Source organism: Engystomops pustulosus, chromosome 10, assembly GCF_040894005.1.
Source record: "Engystomops pustulosus chromosome 10, aEngPut4.maternal, whole genome shotgun sequence".
Classification (NCBI taxonomy): domain Eukaryota; kingdom Metazoa; phylum Chordata; class Amphibia; order Anura; family Leptodactylidae; genus Engystomops; species Engystomops pustulosus.
In genome coordinates this window covers 2,957,329-2,981,322 of record NC_092420.1, presented here as the reverse complement: position 1 = coordinate 2,981,322, position 23,994 = coordinate 2,957,329, and the positions used below count along the sequence as shown (strand labels likewise).

General features: G+C 50.9%; 1 protein-coding gene across 1 annotated transcript; it reads right to left on the bottom strand.

Annotated features, from left to right (window-relative positions):
- Nucleotides 1-192: 192 nt before the first annotated feature.
- WBP11 (WW domain binding protein 11) lies at nt 193-22,533 on the bottom strand. Its single transcript, XM_072127045.1, has 12 exons — nt 22,381-22,533; nt 17,969-18,077; nt 5,569-5,600; nt 5,371-5,464; nt 4,995-5,191; nt 2,894-3,027; nt 2,610-2,806; nt 1,861-2,058; nt 1,677-1,781; nt 1,280-1,585; nt 1,027-1,200; nt 193-770 (listed from the first exon to the last, which is right to left on the bottom strand). The coding sequence occupies exons 2-12, from the start codon at nt 18,030-18,032 to the stop codon at nt 343-345; spliced, it is 1,929 nt and encodes a 642-aa protein (XP_071983146.1). The 5' UTR covers nt 18,033-18,077; nt 22,381-22,533; the 3' UTR covers nt 193-342.
- Between the last annotated feature and the right edge of the window lie 1,461 nt (nt 22,534-23,994).

Here is a 23,994-nt window from a genome sequence, read left to right as displayed (position 1 = left end):
AACAATCACATGGATGATGATACGGAGAAGACACTGATATATATCACTCATTGATATTCTTCAGGTCTCACCTCTGGGGGTCTCTGGAATAAGTCCCTGCCCCCTGAGGTAGGTTACAGTATAGAAGGAGCCTATATAGAGGTCAGTGACCGCCGCGCAGCATCTGCCCCCAGCATCACAGGATCCGAGGAGTCATTTAAATCACACATTTAATTACAAGACAATAAAAATAAAAGCAAATGGTCGACATAACGGACCTGGAGCGGAGATAGAACCGGACTACGATCCAGAGTAATCCTAACACGAGGAGCAGTGCTGCGGCGTTGTACTGTGCCCGCTGCTCTATAGCAGCCCCTCCATCTCTTTCATGAAGGCCTCGTACATATCGTCCTTGGTCTGCACAGGCTGAGGGTTTCCCACCTTGGGACCCGTTTTCACGGGTGGCCGCACCACCTCCTCTTCATGCTTTTTGGTGGGGGCTGCAGCCGGGGCACCTTTATGTTCTCGTCGTACGCGTAGAGCGACCGGCACGAAGCGCGTCACCTCGGCCTTGGGATTGGTGATCTGGGGCTTGGCGCTGATCGTGGCGGTGGCTTTCTTCTCAATGGTGGCCCCTCCGTCGTCTGACTTGGGTCTCTGTATCAGGCTGGGGGGTGCGCTCAGGACTCCAGGGTTTGCCAGCGGTGTTGGGGGATAGAGGCCTGGGGGGGCAGTGCCCGGAGGAGGAACCATGGGAGGACGCATCATGGCGCGGGGAGGAGGGGGCATACCTGCACAAACAGGAGACAAGGAAGGGAAATTAGACGACTTTACATAATGGTCCAAGCAGTCGGTGCCGGTAGTGATCAGAGAGTCCAGCACCACCTGCCGGGCAGCAGAGTTACTACCAGCAGAGGCTCATAATAGAGAAAGCCCATTTAATGATGACTTCAGAACCCGTACAAAACCCACGAAAAGCTGCAGGTGCAGTACAGAAGGTCTGGAGCCCTCCCGCTGAGGAGAGCAGACAGTACAGACAGCACATACCTGGGGGGGCAGGAGGGGGCAGACGTGGTGGGGGGCCTCGAGGTGGGGGACCTGGGGGCAAACCAGGAGGAGGCCCTGGAGGTGGGCCTGGAGGTCGGCCAGGTGGAGGTCCTGGAGGCAACAGGCGAGGTGGAGGACCCCGGAGGCCTGGGGGTCTTAGGAATGGGGGTGCACCTGGAATAATAATCAGCACAGAGTTATGAACATCTTCTGCAGGTCTCAGAGCCGGCATCTGCCATCGCTCATGTATTACCTGGAGGGGGCCCTGGTGGCATCCCTGTGGGGGGTCCCGGTGGGCGAAGTGGTGGCACCGGCGGTGGACCTAGCGGTGGTGGTCCGGTCATGATAGACGGTGGCATCTGCAGGGGCGGTGGTGGGACGGTAACAGGAGGGGGTACAGTGATGGGGGCTGAGGAGGAGGAGCTGCTCTCCGCAGATTCCGGCTTCGACTCCTCGTTCTTCTGCTCGTCCTCAGAGCCGGACTCGTCTTCTGATGAGGAGGAGGAGGAGGAATATTCTTCAGCTTCGTGATCCTCGTCTTCTTCTGTGACCTCTTGACCTATAGATTTAGCACATGAGACATGAGGAGACTGTACAGGAGGTGAACTACTTACCAGGATTCTGTCCATGCACTTCTTGTGATGACTTACCTGCCATACGTAACATCATGGCCTGCAGCGGGGTCAGGTCCTTGACGTTTTTCTTCTTTTTCTTGTGAGGCTTTTCTGTAGCGTCGGCAAAACGCACGCTGTGACCTGAGGGGCAAGAAGATCCATCACCTTGTGCACACGGTCATAATACAGACCCCAGGCTTCAGCGAGCGGTGTAACTTACCTGCCCCCTTCTTGTCACCTCCCCCTTTCTTCTCATCGTCACGCTGGGCATACTCGCCGCCATCGCTCTCTCGGCCGTCTGAGTGGTTGCTGTCGCTGTCCTCGTCACTGCTGCCCTCATCGTCCTTATCCTGCTCCATCTCGTTGGGGTAGTCCTCATCCTCGCTGGAGCTGGAGGCGTCACGGTGACTTTTTAGCACTGAAGAGAAGAGGACGCACTGACCACCAGGACGATAACACAGAGATACCGTCATGGCGCTTTCCACTTGTGTGCAGCTTAGACCCATTCACGTGAATAGGACGGAGCTGCAATACCAAGTATAGCCACTATACTGTGCATGGCGTCATGCTTCATAATAAGGGAAGAGACTGCAATGTTCATCTGAGTTTTGAAGTATCTTAACTACACAGATCCAGGAATAGCCCTTCCAATGCTCAAGGAGCATTGAAGGATGTATAGGGGCCACAAGGAGAACTCTGCCCCTGTAGTGGGGGACGCCCCCTGGGGGCTTCGCTCTACCATCATGTGATCACTGGGCAAAGGTAAAGACTGAAGCCGCAATGACCTGACCTGTTCCCACCAGGAACTTTAATCCTGTGATTCCCACTTACACTGGTGCAGGACCTTAGCCCACAGACTAGGGCCTTACCCCATGTACCTGCAGGGCACCGCCCCACACACATCCTTCAATGATCCAGAGAGCGGTGAGGGAAGCCACCACCATCCTCTGATCATACAGAGCCACTTACCTCCCTCTGGGCTGTACCTCTCCTCCTCCCTTCTCTTCATGATGTTCTCTAAAGCAAAGCCAACCTTCCGGCCGTACATCTGCAGGACCTGTGGTGGGGGAGGGCCTGGCGGGGGCCCCGGGGGCTTCTTTCCTGGGGGTAAACGGGGAACACCATGTCCAGGGGGGAAGGGCATGGAGATGCCCCGGCCAGGGGGTCTGGGAACACAGAGCAGACCATGGTTACAGCATGGAGGGAGGCGAGAGGACTCAGGAGAACGAGTGTTACTCAGGAGCTGCACTCACCCATAGGCAGACGTCTTCTTCAGGATGGAGGGGGGCTGCGCTCCGGGGAGGGGGATGTCTTGTATCAGGATATTAGAGGGAGCATGGGGCAGGTCCGGCAGGGGGATGCTCTCCACTTCCACGTGCTGAGCGTTCTACACACAAAACACACATGTTACCTACGTTCACACTACAATTTTGGTATAAGCTCAGCAAACCCATTGAAATATACCAGCAGAAGGGGCACCGAGGACCCGCAGAAGGGGCACCGAGGACCCGCAGAAGGGGCACCGAGGACCCGCAGAAGGGGCACCGAGGACCCGCAGAAGGGGCACCGAGGACCCGCAGAAGGGGCACCGAGGACCCGCAGAAGGGGCACCGAGGACCCGCAGAAGGGGCACCGAGGACCCGCAGAAGGGGCACCGAGGACCCGCAGAAGGGGCACCGAGGACCCGCAGAAGGGGCACCGAGGACCCGCAGAAGGGGCACCGAGGACCCGCAGAAGGGGCCCCGAGGACCCGCAGAAGGGGCCCCGAGGACCCGCAGAAGGGGCCCCGAGGACCCGCAGAAGGGGCCCCGAGGACCCGCAGAAGGGGCCCCGAGGACCCGCAGAAGGGGCCCCGAGGACCCGCAGAAGGGGCCCCGAGGACCCGCAGAAGGGGCCCCGAGGACCAGCAGAAGGGGCCCCGAGGACCAGCAGAAGGGGCCCCGAGGACCAGCAGAAGGGGCCCCGAGGACCAGCAGAAGGGGCACCGAGGACCAGCAGAAGGGGCCCCGAGGACCAGCAGAAGGGGCACCGAGGACCCGCAGAAGGGGCACCGAGGACCAGCAGAAGGGGCCCCGAGGACCCGCAGAAGGGGCCCCCAGGACCCGCAGAAGGGGCACCGAGGACCCGCAGAAGGGGCACCGAGGACCCGCAGAAGGGGCACCGAGGACCCGCAGAAGGGGCACCGAGGACCCGCAGAAGGGGCACCGAGGACCCGCAGAAGGGGCACCGAGGACCCGCAGAAGGGGCACCGAGGACCCGCAGAAGGGGCACCGAGGACCCGCAGAAGGGGCACCGAGGACCAGCAGAAGGGGCACCGAGGACCAGCAGAAGGGGCACCGAGGAGCCGCAGAAGGGGCACCGAGGAGCCGCAGAAGGGGCACCGAGGAGCCGCAGAAGGGGCACCGAGGAGCCGCAGAAGGGGCACCGAGGAGCCGCAGAAGGGGCACCGAGGAGCCGCAGAAGGGGCACCGAGGAGCCGCAGAAGGGGCACCGAGGAGCCGCAGAAGGGGCACCGAGGAGCCGCAGAAGGGGCACCGAGGAGCCGCAGAAGGGGCACCGAGGAGCCGCAGAAGGGGCACCGAGGAGCCGCAGAAGGGGCACCGAGGACCCGCAGAAGGGGCACCGAGGACCCGCAGAAGGGGCACCGAGGACCCGCAGGAGGGGCACCGAGGACCCGCAGGAGGGGCACCGAGGACCAGTAACAGACATCCGCCGAAAACGGCAGGATGGAAAGATGCAGCAGGCAGTGTCTATCCTACTGGATGATGTATGCGCTCAATGGAGGCAATAGAAGCCTATGGGGGCGGATGCAGAGTATCACATCCCTCCGGAGCAGATGCGTCTCTGCTATAGGACAGTAACATCACTGGGGATACACCCAGACATCAGTTCACTCTACCCCCACATTCAGGGGGTAGGAGGGGACCTCAGGAAACATGTCCCAGTGTATAAGCATGCAGGCAGGATACATTTGTGCCATAAGGACATTTCGGGAATCCACCAGACGTGTTCTATGGGCAAAAAACTTCGTATAAACCCAGCCGTACACGTCACACGTCTCATCATTGCTTCAGTTCCTCTCAGTTTTCAAGATCTGTGATTGATTTCAGTGACTAAAAACATCAGACCTCACACAGCCGGATAACCCTCTGACCACGGCCACTGGGCTCAGCTCACAGGACGTGGCCTCGACTGTCTACACCCTCAGATGGAAGAAAAACAGAATCCCAAAAACAAAAAATTCAGCTTCTGGTTCTGTAGGAGCCGATCCCTGACCTCAGGGGTCATTCAGACGTGACTGGGGAGACTGGGGAGATCAGGGACAACAGTCTATAAGACAGCAGCAGAACTGACCTTAACGGCATCGAAGTACTGGCTCAGCTGCGCCCTCTTGTGCTCATAGTCCAGTTCGATTTTGCGCAGTTCCTTGTAGGTTTCGGGGTTCTCCTTCTCGTACAGACGCAGAATGCGCTCAAACGTCTCCCGCAGCTTCTTCCTTTTGTCTTTAAGAACTTTTTCATTGAGTTGCGGCTGCTGGACGGGGTTAAATTCTGAAGATCAGAAGGAAGAGACGTCAGCGGGGGGTGCGGGGGGGGGGGGGGACACCTCCACAGAACATACTCAGTCATCTCTATTATTCATATCTGTACTCATGAATCAGTCAGCTCAGGATGAACACACGTATCGATCCCTCCAAGTTACAGAAGGTATCGTCCCACCCCGCACTCACCCATCTCGTCCAGCTTCTCCATGTCCCGGATGATTTGCTTTGGGTCTTTCATCTTCAGCACCGCGGCTCTGACCATCATCCGCTGCTTCTTGTTCTACAATGGAGAGAACCGAAAGACTCGTATAAAGCACCAAAATATCACAACAACACGAGTACACCGCCACATAACTCAACCCTGAGACGTGGCCAATGACTTACCTTCTTCAGCTCCCGCTTCCTCGCCTCCTTTCCTGCAGGGGGCAGAACAGAGCACAGATCAGTCACATAATAACACATCAGATGTCCTGATCTCCACCGTATAGGAAACATATAGAGTGCATCTACACAATATTATACCCCAGAGCTGCACTCACTATTCTGCTGCTGGTGCAGTCACTGTGTACATACATGACATTACTTATCCTGTACTGATCCTGAGTTACATCCTGTATTATACTCCAGAGCTGCACTCACTATTCTGCTGCTGGTGCAGTCCCTGTGTACATACATGACATTACTTATCCTGTACTGATCCTGAGTTACATCCTGTATTATACTCCAGAGCTGCACTCACTATTCTGCTGCTGGTGCAGTCACTGTACATACATGACATTACTTATCCTGTACTGATCCTGAGTTACATCCTGTATTATACCCCAGAGCTGCACTCACTATTCTGCTGCTGGTGCAGTCACTGTGTACATACATGACATTACTTATCCTGTACTGATCCTGAGTTACATCCTGTATTATACCCCAGAGCTGCACTCACTATTCTGCTGCTGGTGCAGTCACTGTGTACATACATGACATTACTTATCCTGTACTGATCCTGAGTTACATCCTGTATTATACTCTAGAGCTGCACTCACTATTCTGCTGCTGGAGCAGTCACTGTACATACATGACATTACTTATCCTGTACTGATCCTGAGTTACCTCCTGTATTATACCCCAGAGCTGCACTCACTATTCTGCTGCTGGTGCAGTCACTGTGTACATACATGACATTACTTATCCTGTACTGATCCTGAGTTACATCCTGTATTATACCCCAGAGATGCACTCACTATCTGCTGCTGGTGCAGTCACTGTGTACATACATGACATTACTTATCCTGTACTGATCCTGAGTTACATCCTGTATTATACCCCAGAGCTGCACTCACTATTCTGCTGCTGGTGCAGTCACTGTGTACATACATGACATTACTTATCCTGTACTGATCCTGAGTTACATACTGTATTATACCCCACAGCTGCACTCACTATTCTGCTGCTGGTGCAGTCACTGTGTACATACATGACATTACTTATCCTGTACTGATCCTGAGTTACACCCTGTATTATACCCCAGAGCTGCACTCACTATTCTGCTGCTGGTGCAGTCACTGTGTACATACCTGACATTACTTATCCTGTAATGATCCTGAGTTACATCCTGTATTATACTCCAGAGCTGCACTCACTATTCTGCTGGTGCAGTCACTGTGCACATACATGACATTACTTATCCTGTACTGATCCTGCGTTACATCCTGTGTTATACTCCAGAGCTGCACTCACTATTCTGCTGCTGGTGCAGTCACTGTGTACATACATGACATTACTTATCCTGTACTGATCCTGAGTTACATACTGTATTATACCCCACAGCTGCACTCACTATTCTGCTGCTGGTGCAGTCACTGTGTACATACATGACATTACTTATCCTGTACTGATCCTGAGTTACACCCTGTATTATACCCCAGAGCTGCACTCACTATTCTGCTGCTGGTGCAGTCACTGTGTACATACCTGACATTACTTATCCTGTAATGATCCTGAGTTACATCCTGTATTATACTCCAGAGCTGCACTCACTATTCTGCTGGTGCAGTCACTGTGCACATACATGACATTACTTATCCTGTACTGATCCTGCGTTACATCCTGTGTTATACTCCAGAGCTGCACTCACTATTCTGCTGCTGGTGCAGTCACTGTGTACATACATGACATTACTTATCCTGTACTGATCCTGAGTTACATCCTGTATTATACTCCAGAGCTGCACTCACTATTCTGCTGGTGGTGCAGTCACTGTGTACATACATGACATTACTTATCCTGTACTGATCCTGAGTTACATCCTGTATTATACCCCAGAGCTGCACTCACTATTCTGCTGCTGGTGCAGTCACTGTGTACATACATGCCATTACTTATCCTGTACTGATCCTGAGTTACATCCTGTATCATACTCCAGAGCTGCACTCAAAATCTGCTGCTGGTGCAGTCACTGTGTACATACATGACATTACTTATCCTGTACTGACCCTGAGTTACATCCTGTATTATACTCCAGAGCTGCACTCACTATTCTGCTGCTGGTGCAGTCACTGTACATACATGACATTACTTATCCTGTACTGATCCTGAGTTACATCCTGTATTATACTCCAGAGCTGCACTCACTATTCTGCTGCTGGTGCAGTCACTGTGTACATACATGACATTACTTATCCTGTACTGATCCTGAGTTACATCCTGTATTATACTCCAGAGCTGCACTCACTATTCTGCTGCTGGTGCAGTCACTGTGTACATACATGGCATTACTTATCCTGTACTGATCCTGAGTTACATCCTGTATTATACTCCAGAGCTGCACTCACTATTCTGCTGCTGGTGCAGTCACTGTGTACATACATGACATTACTTATCCTGTACTGATCCTGAGTTACATCCTGTATTATACCCCAGAGCTGCACTCACTATTCTGCTGCTGGTGCAGTCACTGTGTACATACATGACATTACTTATCCTGTACTGATCCTGAGTTACATCCTGTATTATACCCCAGAGCTGCACTCACTATTCTGCTGCTGGTGCAGTCACTGTGTACATACATGACATTACTTATCCTGTACTGATCCTGAGTTACATCCTGTATTATACTCCAGAGCTGCACTCACTATTCTGCTGCTGGTGCAGTCACTGTACATACATGACATTAGTTATCCTGTACTGATCCTGAGTTACATCATGTATTATACCCCAGAGCTGCACTCACTATTCTGCTGCTGGTGCAGTCACTGTGTACATACATGACATTACTTATCCTGTACTGATCCTGAGTTACATCATGTATTATACTCCAGAGCTGCACTCACTATTCTGCTGCTGGTGCAGTCACTGTACATACATGACATTAGTTATCCTGTACTGATCCTGAGTTACATCATGTATTATACCCCAGAGCTGCACTCACTATTCTGCTGCTGGTGCAGTCACTGTGTACATACATGACATTACTTATCCTGTACTGATCCTGGGTTACATCCTGTATTATACTCCAGAGCTGCACTCACTATTCTGCTGCTGGTGCAGTCACTGTACATACATGACATTACTTATCCTGTACTGATCCTGAGTTACATCCTGTATTATACCCCAGAGCTGCACTCACTATTCTGCTGGTGCAGTCACTGTGTACATACATGACATTACTTATCCTGTACTGATCCTCAGTTACATCCTGTATTATACCCGAGAGCTGCACTCACTATTCTGCTGCTGGTGCAGTCACTGTACATACATGACATTACTTATCCTGTACTGATCCTGAGTTACATCCTGTATTATACCCCAGAGCTGCACTCACTATTCTGCTGCTGGTGCAGTCACTCTGTAAATACATGACATTACTTATCCTGTACTGATCCTGAGTTACATCCTGTATTATACTCCAGAGCTGCACTCACTATTCTGCTGCTGGTGCAGTCACTGTGTACATACATGACATTACTTATCCTGTACTGATCCTGAGTTACATCCTGTATTATACCCCAGAGCTGCACTCACTATTCTGCTGCTGGTGCAGTCACTGTGTACATACATGACATTACTTATCCTGTACTGATCCTGAGTTACATCCTGTATTATACTCCAGAGCTGCACTCACTATTCTGCTGCTGGTGCAGTCACTGTGTACATACATGACATTACTTATCCTGTACTGATCCTGAGTTACATCCTGTATTATACCCCAGAGCTGCACTCACTATTCTGCTGCTGGTGCAGTCACTGTGTACATACATGACATTACTTATCCTGTACTGATCCTGAGTTACATCCTGTATTATACCCCAGAGCTGCACTCACTATTCAGCTGCTGGTGCAGTCACTGTACATACATGACATTACTTATCCTGTACTGATCCTGAGTTACATCCTGTATTATACTCCAGAGCTGCACTCACTATTCTGCTGCTGGTGCAGTCACTGTGTACATACATGACATTACTTATCCTGTACTGATCCTGAGTTACATCCTGTATTATACCCCAGAGCTGCACTCACTATTCTGCTGCTGGTGCAGTCACTGTGTACATACATGACATTACTTATCCTGTACTGATCCTGAGTTACATCCTGTATTATACTCCAGAGCTGCACTCACTATTCTGCTGCTGGTGCAGTCACTGTGTACATACATGACATTACTTATCCTGTACTGATCCTGAGTTACATCCTGTATTATACCCCAGAGCTGCACTCACTATTCTGCTGCTGGTGCAGTCACTGTGTACATACATGACATTACTTATCCTGTACTGATCCTGAGTTACACCCTGTATTATACCCCAGAGCTGCACTCACTATTCTGCTGCTGGTGCAGTCACTGTGTACATACCTGACATTACTTATCCTGTACTGATCCTGAGTTACATCCTGTATTATACTCCAGAGCTGCACTCACTATTCTGCTGCTGGTGCAGTCACTGTGTACATACATGACATTACTTATCCTGTACTGATCCTGAGTTACATCCTGTATTATACCCCAGAGCTGCACTCACTATTCTGCTGCTGGTGCAGTCACTGTGTACATACATGACATTACTTATCCTGTACTGATCCTGAGTTACATCCTGTATTATACTCCAGAGCTGCACTCACTATTCTGCTGCTTGTGCAGTCACTGTGTACATACATGACATTACTTATCCTGTACTGATCCTGAGTTACATCCTGTATTATACTCTAGAGCTGCACTCACTATTCTGCTGCTGGAGCAGTCACTGTACATACATGACATTACTTATCCTGTACTGATCCTGAGTTACATCCTGTATTATACCCCAGAGCTGCACTCACTATTCTGCTGCTGGAGCAGTCACTGTACATACATGACATTACTTATCCTGTACTGATCCTGAGTTACCTCCTGTATTATACCCCAGAGCTGCACTCACTATTCTGCTGCTGGTGCAGTCACTGTGTACATACATGACATTACTTATCCTGTACTGATCCTGAGTTACCTCCTGTATTATACCCCAGAGCTGCACTCACTATTCTGCTGCTGGTGCAGTCACTGTGTACATACATGACATTACTTATCCTGTACTGATCCTGAGTTACATCCTGTATTATACTCCAGAGCTGCACTCACTATTCTGCTGGTGGTGCAGTCACTGTGTACATACATGACATTACTTATCCTGTACTGATCCTGAGTTACATCCTGTATTATACCCCAGAGCTGCACTCACTATTCTGCTGCTGGTGCAGTCACTGTGTACATACATGACATTACTTATCCTGTACTGATCCTGAGTTACATCCTGTATTATACCCCAGAGCTGCACTCACTATTCTGCTGCTGGTGCAGTCACTGTGTACATACATGCCATTACTTATCCTGTACTGATCCTGAGTTACATCCTGTATCATACTCCAGAGCTGCACTCACAATCTGCTGCTGGTGCAGTCACTGTGTACATACATGACATTACTTATCCTGTACTGACCCTGAGTTACATCCTGTATTATACTCCAGAGCTGCACTCACTATTCTGCTGCTGGTGCAGTCACTGTACATACATGACATTACTTATCCTGTACTGATCCTGAGTTACATCCTGTATTATACTCCAGAGCTGCACTCACTATTCTGCTGCTGGTGCAGTCACTGTGTACATACATGACATTACTTATCCTGTACTGATCCTGAGTTACATCCTGTATTATACTCCAGAGCTGCACTCACTATTCTGCTGCTGGTGCAGTCACTGTGTACATACATGGCATTACTTATCATGTACTGATCCTGAGTTACATCCTGTATTATACTCCAGAGCTGCACTCACTATTCTGCTGCTGGTGCAGTCACTGTGTACATACATGACATTACTTATCCTGTACTGATCCTGAGTTACATCCTGTATTATACTCCAGCGCTGCACTCACTATTCTGCTGCTGGTGCAGTCACTGTGTACATACATGACATTACTTATCCTGTACTGATCCTGAGTTACATCCTGTATTATACCCCAGAGCTGCACTCACTATTCTGCTGCTGGAGCAGTCACTGTACATACATGACATTACTTATCCTGTACTGATCCTGAGTTACATCCTGTATTATACTCCAGAGCTGCACTCACTATTCTGCTGGTGGTGCAGTCACTGTGTACATACATGACATTACTTATCCTGTACTGATCCTGAGTTACATCCTGTATTATACTCTAGAGCTGCACTCACTATTCTGCTGCTGGAGCAGTCACTGTACATACATGACATTACTTATCCTGTACTGATCCTGAGTTACCTCCTGTATTATACCCCAGAGCTGCACTCACTATTCTGCTGCTGGTGCAGTCACTGTGTACATACATGACATTACTTATCCTGTACTGATCCTGAGTTACATCCTGTATTATACCCCAGAGCTGCACTCACTATTCTGCTGCTGGAGCAGTCACTGTACATACATGACATTACTTATCCTGTACTGATCCTGAGTTACATCCTGTATTATACTCCAGAGCTGCACTCACTATTCTGCTGGTGGTGCAGTCACTGTGTACATACATGACATTACTTATCCTGTACTGATCCTGAGTTACATCCTGTATTATACCCCAGAGCTGCACTCACTATTCTGCTGCTGGTGCAGTCACTGTGTACATACATGCCATTACTTATCCTGTACTGATCCTGAGTTACATCCTGTATCATACTCCAGAGCTGCACTCACAATCTGCTGCTGGTACAGTCACTGTGTACATACATGACATTACTTATCCTGTACTGACCCTGAGTTACATCCTGTATTATACTCCAGAGCTGCACTCACTATTCTGCTGCTGGTGCAGTCACTGTACATACATGACATTACTTATCCTGTACTGATCCTGAGTTACATCCTGTATTATACTCCAGAGCTGCACTCACTATTCTGCTGCTGGTGCAGTCACTGTGTACATACATGACATTACTTATCCTGTACTGATCCTGAGTTACATCCTGTATTATACTCCAGAGCTGCACTCACTATTCTGCTGCTGGTGCAGTCACTGTGTACATACATGACATTACTTATCCTGTACTGATCCTGAGTTACATCCTGTATTATACTCCAGAGCTGCACTCACTATTCTGCTGCTGGTGCAGTCACTGTGTACATACATGACATTACTTATCCTGTACTGATCTTGAGTTACATCCTGTATTATACTCCAGAGCTGCACTCACTATTCTGCTGCTGGTGCAGTCACTGTGTACATACATGACATTACTTATCCTGTACTGATCCTGAGTTACATCCTGTATTATACTCCAGCGCTGCACTCACTATTCTGCTGCTGGTGCAGTCACTGTGTACATACATGACATTACTTATCCTGTACTGATCCTGAGTTACATCCTGTATTATACCCCAGAGCTGCACTCACTATTCTGCTGCTGGTGCAGTCACTGTGTACATACATGACATTACTTATCCTGTACTGATCCTGAGTTACATCCTGTATTATACTCCAGAGCTGCACTCACTATTCTGCTGCTGGTGCAGTCACTGTACATACATGACATTAGTTATCCTGTACTGATCCTGAGTTACATCATGTATTATACCCCAGAGCTGCACTCACTATTCTGCTGCTGGTGCAGTCACTGTGTACATACATGACATTACTTATCCTGTACTGATCCTGAGTTACATCATGTATTATACTCCAGAGCTGCACTCACTATTCTGCTGCTGGTGCAGTCACTGTGTACATACATGACATTACTTATCCTGTACTGATCCTGAGTTACATCCTGTATTATACCCCAGAGCTGCACTCACTATTCTGCTGCTGGTGCAGTCACTGTGTACATACATGACATTACTTATCCTGTACTGATCCTGAGTTACATCCTGTATTATACCCCAGAGCTGCACTCATTATTCTGCTGCTGGTGCAGTCACTGTGTACATACATGACATTACTTATCCTGTACTGATCCTGAGTTACATCCTGTATTATACCCCATAGCTGCACTCACTATTCTGCTGCTGGTGCAGCCACTGTGTACATACATGACATTACTTATCCTGTACTGATCCTGAGTTACATCCTGTATTATACTCCAGAGCTGCACTCACTATTCTGCTGCTGGTGCAGTCACTGTGTACATACATGACATTACTTATCCTGTACTGATCCTGAGTTACATCCTGTATTATACCCCAGAGCTGCACTCACTATTCTGCTGCTGGTGCAGTCACTGTGTACATACATGACATTACTTATCCTGTACTGATCCTGAGTTACATCCTGTATTATACTCCAGAGCTGCACTCACTATTCTGCTGCTGGTGCAGTCACTGTGTACATACATGACATTACTTATCCTGTACTGATCCTGAGTTACATCCTGTATTATACTCTAGAGCTGCACTCACTATTCTGCTGCTGGAGCAGTCACTGTACATACATGACATTACTTATCCTGTACTGATCCTGAGTTACCTCCTGTATTATACCCCAGAGCTGCACTCACTATTCTGCTGCTGGTGCAGTCACTGTGTACATACATGACATTACTTATCCTGTACTGATCCTGAGTTACATCCTGTATTATACCCCAGAGCTGCACTCACTATTCTGCTGCTGGAGCAGTCACTGTACATACATGACATTACTTATCCTGTACTGATCCTGAGTTACCTCCTGTATTATACCCCAGAGCTGCACTCACTATTCTGCTGCTGGTGCAGTCACTGTGTACATACATGACATTACTTATCCTGTACTGATCCTGAGTTACATCCTGTATTATACCCCAGAGCTGCACTCACTATTCTGCTGCTGGAGCAGTCACTGTACATACATGACATTACTTATCCTGTACTGATCCTGAGTTACATCCTGTATTATACCCCAGAGCTGCACTCACTATTCTGCTGCTGGTGCAGTCACTGTGTACATACATGCCATTACTTATCCTGTACTGATCCTGAGTTACATCCTGTATCATACTCCAGAGCTGCACTCACAATCTGCTGCTGGTGCAGTCACTGTGTACATACATGACATTACTTATCCTGTACTGACCCTGAGTTACATCCTGTATTATACTCCAGAGCTGCACTCACTATTCTGCTGGTGCAGTCACTGTGTACATACATGACATTACTTATCCTGTACTGATCCTGAGTTACATCCTGTATTATACCCCAGAGCTGCACTCACTATTCTGCTGCTGGTGCAGTCACTGTACATACATGACATTACTTATCCTGTACTGATCCTGAGTTACATCCTGTATTATACTCCAGAGCTGCACTCACTATTCTGCTGCTGGTGCAGTCACTGTACATACATGACATTACTTATCCTGTACTGATCCTGAGTTACATCCTGTATTATACCCCAGAGCTGCACTCACTATTCTGCTGCTGGTGCAGTCACTGTACATACATGACATTACTTATCCTGTACTGATCCTGAGTTACATCCTGTATTATACTCCAGAGCTGCACTCACTATTCTGCTGCTGGTGCAGTCACTGTACATACATGACATTACTTATCCTGTACTGATCCTGAGTTACATCCTGTATTATACTCCAGAGCTGCACTCACTATTCTGCTGCTGGTGCAGTCACTGTGTACATACATGACATTACTTATCCTGTACTGATCCTGAGTTACATCCTGTATTATACCCCAGAGCTGCACTCACTATTCTGCTGCTGGTGCAGTCACTGTGTACATACATGACATTACTTATCCTGTACTGATCCTGAGTTACATCCTGTATTATACCCCAGAGCTGCACTCACTATTCTGCTGCTGGTGCAGTCACTGTGTACATACATGACATTACTTATCCTGTACTGATCCTGAGTTACATCCTGTATTATACTCCAGAGCTGCACTCACTATTCTGCTGCTGGTGCAGTCACTGTGTACATACATGACATTACTGATCCTGTACTGATCCTGAGTTACATCCTGTATTATACTCCAGAGCTGCACTCACTATTCTGCTGCTGGTGCAGTCACTGTGTACATACATGACATTACTTATCCTGTACTGATCTTGAGTTACATCCTGTATTATACCCCAGAGCTGCACTCACTATTCTGCTGCTGGTGCAGTCACTGTGTACATACATGACATTACTTATCCTGTACTGATCCTGAGTTACATCCTGTATTATACTCTAGAGCTGCACTCACTATTCTGCTGCTGGAGCAGTCACTGTACATACATGACATTACTTATCCTGTACTGATCCTGAGTTACCTCCTGTATTATACCCCAGAGCTGCACTCACTATTCTGCTGCTGGTGCAGTCACTGTGTACATACATGACATTACTTATCCTGTACTGATCCTGAGTTACATCCTGTATTATACCCCAGAGCTGCACTCACTATTCTGCTGCTGGAGCAGTCACTGTACATACATGACATTACTTATCCTGTACTGATCCTGAGTTACCTCCTGTATTATACCCCAGAGCTGCACTCACTATTCTGCTGCTGGTGCAGTCACTGTGTACATACATGACATTACTTATCCTGTACTGATCCTGAGTTACATCCTGTATTATACCCCAGAGCTGCACTCACTATTCTGCTGCTGGAGCAGTCACTGTACATACATGACATTACTTATCCTGTACTGATCCTGAGTTACATCCTGTATTATACCCCAGAGCTGCACTCACTATTCTGCTGCTGGTGCAGTCACTGTGTACATACATGCCATTACTTATCCTGTACTGATCCTGAGTTACATCCTGTATCATACTCCAGAGCTGCACTCACAATCTGCTGCTGGTGCAGTCACTGTGTACATACATGACATTACTTATCCTGTACTGACCCTGAGTTACATCCTGTATTATACTCCAGAGCTGCACTCACTATTCTGCTGGTGCAGTCACTGTGTACATACATGACATTACTTATCCTGTACTGATCCTGAGTTACATCCTGTATTATACCCCAGAGCTGCACTCACTATTCTGCTGCTGGTGCAGTCACTGTACATACATGACATTACTTATCCTGTACTGATCCTGAGTTACATCCTGTATTATACTCCAGAGCTGCACTCACTATTCTGCTGCTGGTGCAGTCACTGTACATACATGACATTACTTATCCTGTACTGATCCTGAGTTACATCCTGTATTATACCCCAGAGCTGCACTCACTATTCTGCTGCTGGTGCAGTCACTGTACATACATGACATTACTTATCCTGTACTGATCCTGAGTTACATCCTGTATTATACTCCAGAGCTGCACTCACTATTCTGCTGCTGGTGCAGTCACTGTACATACATGACATTACTTATCCTGTACTGATCCTGAGTTACATCCTGTATTATACTCCAGAGCTGCACTCACTATTCTGCTGCTGGTGCAGTCACTGTGTACATACATGACATTACTTATCCTGTACTGATCCTGAGTTACATCCTGTATTATACCCCAGAGCTGCACTCACTATTCTGCTGCTGGTGCAGTCACTGTGTACATACATGACATTACTTATCCTGTACTGATCCTGAGTTACATCCTGTATTATACCCCAGAGCTGCACTCACTATTCTGCTGCTGGTGCAGTCACTGTGTACATACATGACATTACTTATCCTGTACTGATCCTGAGTTACATCCTGTATTATACTCCAGAGCTGCACTCACTATTCTGCTGCTGGTGCAGTCACTGTGTACATACATGACATTACTGATCCTGTACTGATCCTGAGTTACATCCTGTATTATACTCCAGAGCTGCACTCACTATTCTGCTGCTGGTGCAGTCACTGTGTACATACATGACATTACTTATCCTGTACTGATCTTGAGTTACATCCTGTATTATACCCCAGAGCTGCACTCACTATTCTGCTGCTGGTGCAGTCACTGTGTACATACATGACATTACTTATCCTGTACTGATCCTGAGTTACATCCTGTATTATACTCCAGAGCTGCACTCACTATTCTGCTGCTGGTGCAGTCACTGTGTACATACATGACATTAGTTATCCTGTACTGATCCTGAGTTACATCCTGTATTATACCCCAGAGCTGCACTCACTATTCTGCTGCTGGTGCAGTCACTGTGTACATACATGACATTACTTATCCTGTACTGATCCTGAGTTACATCCTGTATTATACTCCAGAGCTGCACTCACTATTCTGCTGCTGGTGCAGTCACTGTGTACATACATGACATTACTTATCCTGTACTGATCCTGAGTTACATCCTGTATTATACTCCAGAGCTGCACTCACTATTCTGCTATGTACATAACACTTACGAGCTTGGTCTGTTGGGTTCATGAACTTCCCACTCTTGGTGGAGGAGGTTGACCTGCGCCCCATCTTGCTGGTGGTTTCTCTACGTCACCCTCCCAAGAAATAAGAATCCTGCAATGAATAGGACACAGGGTTAGTTAGCATCAGTAATACAGCATGGGGGGGGGGGGGGGGGGGGGTTTTGCTTTGCAGTAAGGGATGTGATAAAATAAACTGACTCTACAAATATAATAAATTCTAAAAATTATGAAATTTCCTTTAAATGTCTGTTTTATTTTTGATCTAAGGGCAACATTCTCATACTGCTCAACTTTAAGGGGCTTCACCAGTAAGGTGCCCCAACACCTACAGTACAGCACAAAATTCCATCCCAGAATATAGAAATACCACCCCAGAGCAGAGGCCCGTCACAGCGGAGCCCGTCCAGAGCAGAGGCCCGTCACAGCGGAGCCCGGCCAGAGCAGAGGCCCGTCACAGCGGAGCCCGGCCAGAGCAGAGGCCCGTCACAGCGGAGCCCGGCCAGAGCAGAGGCCCGTCACAGCGGAGCCCGTCCAGAGCAGAGGCCCGTCACAGCGGAGCCCGGCCAGAGCAGAGGCCCGTCACAGCGGAGCCCGTCACAGCGGAGCCCGTCCAGAGCAGAGGCCCGTCACAGCGGAGCCCGGCCAGAGCAGAGGCCCGTCACAGCGGAGCCCGGCCAGAGCAGAGGCCCGTCACAGCGGAGCCCGTCCAGAGCAGAGGCCCGTCACAGCGGAGCCCGGCCAGAGCAGAGGCCCGTCACAGCGGAGCCCGGCCAGAGCAGAGGCCCGTCACAGCGGAGCCCGTCACAGCGGAGCCCGTCCAGAGCAGAGGCCCGTCACAGCGGAGCCCGGCCAGAGCAGAGGCCCGTCACAGCGGAGCCCGGCCAGAGCAGAGGCCCGTCACAGCGGAGCCCGTCCAGAGCAGAGGCCCGTCACAGCGGAGCCCGGCCAGAGCAGAGGCCCGTCACAGCGGAGCCCGGCCAGAGCAGAGGCCCGTCACAGCGGAGCCCGGCCAGAGCAGAGGCCCGTCACAGCGGAGCCCGTCACAGCGGAGCCCGGCCAGAGCAGAGGCCCGTCACAGCGGAGCCCGGCCAGAGCAGAGGCCCGTCACAGCGGAGCCCGGCCAGAGCAGAGGCCCGTCACAGCGGAGCCCGGCCAGAGCAGAGGCCCGTCACAGCGGAGCCCGGCCAGAGCAGAGGCCCGTCACAGCGGAGCCCGGCCAGAGCAGAGGCCCGTCACAGCGGAGCCCGGCCAGAGCAGAGGCCCGTCACAGCGGAGCCCGGCCAGAGCAGAGGCCCGTCACAGCGGAGCCCGGCCAGAGCAGAGGCCCGTCACAGCGGAGCCCGGCCAGAGCAGAGGCCCGTCACACCGGAGCCCGTCACACCGGAGCCCGTCCAGAGCAGAGGCCCGTCACAGCGGAGCCCGTCCAGAGCAGAGGCCCGTCACAGCGGAGCCCGTCCAGAGCAGAGGCCCGTCCAGAGCAGAGGCCCGTCACAGCGGAGCCCGTCCAGAGCAGAGGCCCGTCCAGAGCAGAGGCCCGTCCAGAGCAGAGGCCCGTCCAGAGCAGAGGCCCGTCCAGAGCAGAGGCCCGTCCAGAGCAGAGGCCCGTCCAGAGCAGAGGCCCGTCCAGAGCAGAGGCCCGTCCAGAGCAGAGGCCCGTCCAGAGCAGAGGCCCGTCCAGAGCAGAGGCCCGTCCAGAGCAGAGGCCCGTCCAGAGCAGAGGCCCGTCCAGAGCAGAGGCCCGTCCAGAGCAGAGGGCCGTCACAGCGGAGCCTTTCCTTTCTTGGCTCTTCTCCTCCTTGTGCCGCTCTGCTCGGTGTCCTGTGCTGGTTGTGTGCAGCTGCATCAAGACCTGGAGTAGAACTGCACCAGGAGCAGGAGAGGAGCCGGGAGCAGTACATTACAGCTGACAAGTACTTACCACCCCTGGGTCCTCTCCTGGCACCTACAATCATTGTCAGGACACAGAATGGAGCGTCAGGAGAGGACGAGGACCCGGGAGCACTCAGCGCTACCCGACCTCCTGCCCCAATGATCTGCCATCAGTTATGGAAGCGCTCATTGGGCAGTCGGCAGGGTTCGGACCCATGTTCCAGGCTTTTAGCTGCGATGAATGTGGCTGCACTTTATGTACATGCTCAGCAGTGAACGGGGCTGCACTGTATGTACATGCTCAGCAGTGAACGGGGCTGCACTGTATGTACATGCTCAGCAGTGAACGGGGCTGCACTGTATGTACATGCTCAGCAGTGAACGGGGCTGCACTGTATGTACATGCTCAGCAGTGAACGGGGCTGCACTGTATGTACATGCTCAGCAGTGAACGGGGCTGCACTGTATGTACATGCTCAGCAGTGAACGGGGCTGCACTGTATGTACATGCTCAGCAGTGAACGGGGCTGCACTGTATGTACATGCTCAGCAGTGAACGGGGCTGCACTGTATGTACATGCTCAGCAGTGAACGGGGCTGCACTGTATGTACATGCTCAGCAGTGAACGGGGCAGCACTGTATGTACATGCTCAGCAGTGAACGGGGCTGCACTGTATGTACATGCTCAGCAGTGAACGGGGCTGCACTGTATGTACATGCTCAGCAGTGAACGGGGCTGCACTGTATGTACATGCTCAGCAGTGAACGGGGCTGCACTGTATGTACATGCTCAGCAGTGAACGGGGCTGCACTGTATGTACATGCTCAGCAGTGAACGGGGCTGCACTGTATGTACATGCTCAGCAGTGAACGGGGCTGCACTGTATGTACATGCTCAGCAGTGAACGGGGCTGCACTGTATGTACATGCTCAGCAGTGAACGGGGCTGCACTGTATGTACATGCTCAGCAGTGAACGGGGCTGCACTGTATGTACATGCTCAGCAGTGACGGGGCCTGCACTGTATGTACATGCTCAGCAGTGAACGGGGCTGCACTGTATGTACATGCTCAGCAGTGAACGGGGCTGCACTGTATGTACATGCTCAGCAGTGAACGGGGCTGCACTGTATGTACATGCTCAGCAGTGAACGGGGCTGCACTGTATGTACATGCTCAGCAGTGAACGGGGCTGCACTGTATGTACATGCTCAGCAGTGAACGGGGCTGCACTGTATGTACATGCTCAGCAGTGAACGGGGCTGCACTGTATGTACATGCTCAGCAGTGAACGGGGCTGCACTGTATGTACATGCTCAGCAGTGAACGGGGCTGCACTGTATGTACATGCTCAGCAGTGAACGGGGCTGCACTGTATGTACATGCTCAGCAGTGAACGGGGCTGCACTGTATGTACATGCTCAGCAGTGAACGGGGCTGCACTGTATGTACATGCTCAGCAGTGAACGGGGCTGCACTGTATGTACATGCTCAGCAGTGAACGGGGCTGCACTGTATGTACATGCTCAGCAGTGAACGGGGCTGCACTGTATGTACATGCTCAGCAGTGAACGGGGCTGCACTGTATGTACATGCTCAGCAGTGAACGGGGCTGCACTGTATGTACATGCTCAGCAGTGAACGGGCTGCACTGTATGTACATGCTCAGCAGTGAACGGGGCTGCACTGTATGTACATGCTCAGCAGTGAACGGGGCTGCACTGTATGTACATGCTCAGCAGTGAACGGGGCTGCACTGTATGTACAGCTCAGCAGTGAACGGGGCTGCACTGTATGTACATGCTCAGCAGTGAACGGGGCTGCACTGTATGTACATGCTCAGCAGTGAACGGGGCTGCACTGTATGTACATGCTCAGCAGTGAACGGGGCTGCACTGTATGTACATGCTCAGCAGTGAACGGGGCTGCACTGTATGTACATGCTCAGCAGTGAACGGGGCTGCACTGTATGTACATGCTCAGCAGTGAACGGGGCTGCACTGTATGTACATGCTCAGCAGTGAACGGGGCTGCACTGTATGTACATGCTCAGCAGTGAACGGGGCTGCACTGTATGTACATGCTCAGCAGTGAACGGGGCTGCACTGTATGTACATGCTCAGCAGTGAACGGGGCTGCACTGTATGTACATGCTCAGCAGTGAACGGGGCTGCACTGTATGTACATGCTCAGCAGTGAATGGGGCTGCACTGTATGTACATGCTCAGCAGTGAATGGGGCTGCACTGTATGTACATGCTCAGCACCTCCCCCACAGAGGTAAATAAGGGGCTGGGAGGGATTGTCCACATTCATCCCAGTAACCAGGACTGTGGAGTCAGGGACCTAATGGATGGAGTCCCAGGTTTAGTTTACAAATCAGTGCAGACTGTTCCGTTCACTGACTGGATACAACTGCAGCAGACCCTCAGCTGTGACAGGCATGAGGCTCCAGGCCAGATTACTGGTGCCTGTGCACACACAGCCGCGGTACCGCGTCACTCAGACATCCCGATATCTCCTCACCTGCGCGGCTACTCCACCATTCACTTCCCCGCTCTCTGCACCATCCAGCACACAAACCAGCACTTCCGCTTCCGTGTCCAGGCAACCGAAACATCTACTTCCGGGGTCACAGCGCCGAGCGTCACGTGAGAAGCTCCCAGAGCCTTCCCGGTCACTAGAGGTAAATATGTACTGAGCTCCCGCGGCCGCCATGTTCTTGTAGACAATATCCACCATAAGACAGCAGGAGACTAGACAAAATGGCTCCGTGAATCGGGGACTTTTATTTTAAAGTGATCGGAACTTTGTTTACTGTAACTAAAAGGGTCAACTGTGCCCAATCCTCATGGAGGCGGCTGGACGGGTCTCACACGTGAACATGTGTTATATTATTAGTGGCAGAGGTCAGCACATGAGTTATTATAACATAATATATGTAGGTGACATGCAGGGAGAGACATCTTCATCAGAAATCAGCATAAAGATTCCCATATAATATTCTGTACTGAGAAATCTTAAGACGATTTATCATCCTGTACAATAAATGTTCTATGGATATAATATCGGACATTACTGAGACGACATTTCTCTCCTTCACGCTGGATTTAGGCGCTGGCGAAATTCTGAGGGTCGAACAAAATGCAAAAAATTGTGAGAAAATGAAGCGTTTTCTACCCACGATCCATCATGTCTGCGGCTCATCGGACAAGCGCCTGCCCCGGCCATCACTCTACCTCCGCCGCGCCTGCCCCGGCCATCACTCTACCTCCGCCGCGCCTGCCCCGGCCATCACACTACCTCCACCATGCCTGCCCCAGCCATCACTCTACCTCTACCTCCGCCGCGCCTGCCCCGGCCATCACTCTACCTCCGCCGCGCCTGCCCCGGCCATCACTCTACCTCCGCCGCGCCTGCCCCGGCCATCACACTACCTCCACCATGCCGGCCCCAGCCATCACTCTACCTCTACCTCCACCGCGCCTGCCCCGGCCATCACTCTACCTCCGCCGCGCCTGCCCCGGCCATCACTCTACCTCCGCCGCGCCTGCCCTGGCCATCACTCTACCTCTACCTCCACCGCGCCTGCCCCGGCCATCACTCTACCTCCACCGCGCCTGCCCCGGCCATCACTCTACCTCCACCGCGCCTGCCCCGGCCATCACTCTACCTCCGCCACGCCTGCCCCGGCCATCACTCTACCTCCGCCGCGCCTGCCCTGGCCATCACTCTACCTCTACCTCCACCACGCCTGCCCTGGCCATCACTCTACCTCTACCTCCACCGCGCCTGCCCCGGCCATCACTCTACCTCTGCCGCGCCTGCCCTGGCCATCACTCTACCTCTACCTTCACCACGCCTGCCCCGGCCATCACTCTACCTCCACGCTCTGCCATTGTGCCGCACCAGGTATGTGACGCTCTGCCATTGCACTACACCGCTGTGAGCTTGGCCCGGAGGGCGATGTACTGCAGTCTAGCTGTGTAACACTGCTACACCTGCTCCTATATAGAATATTGGGGTGACAAATCCTCTTTAATGGACTTTATGTCCATTATAGAACTGGAACCGGCAAAAAAACTAAATTTGTGTGACTATTAATGGAGCTGCCAGTATAACACCCGAATGTTCCCCTGT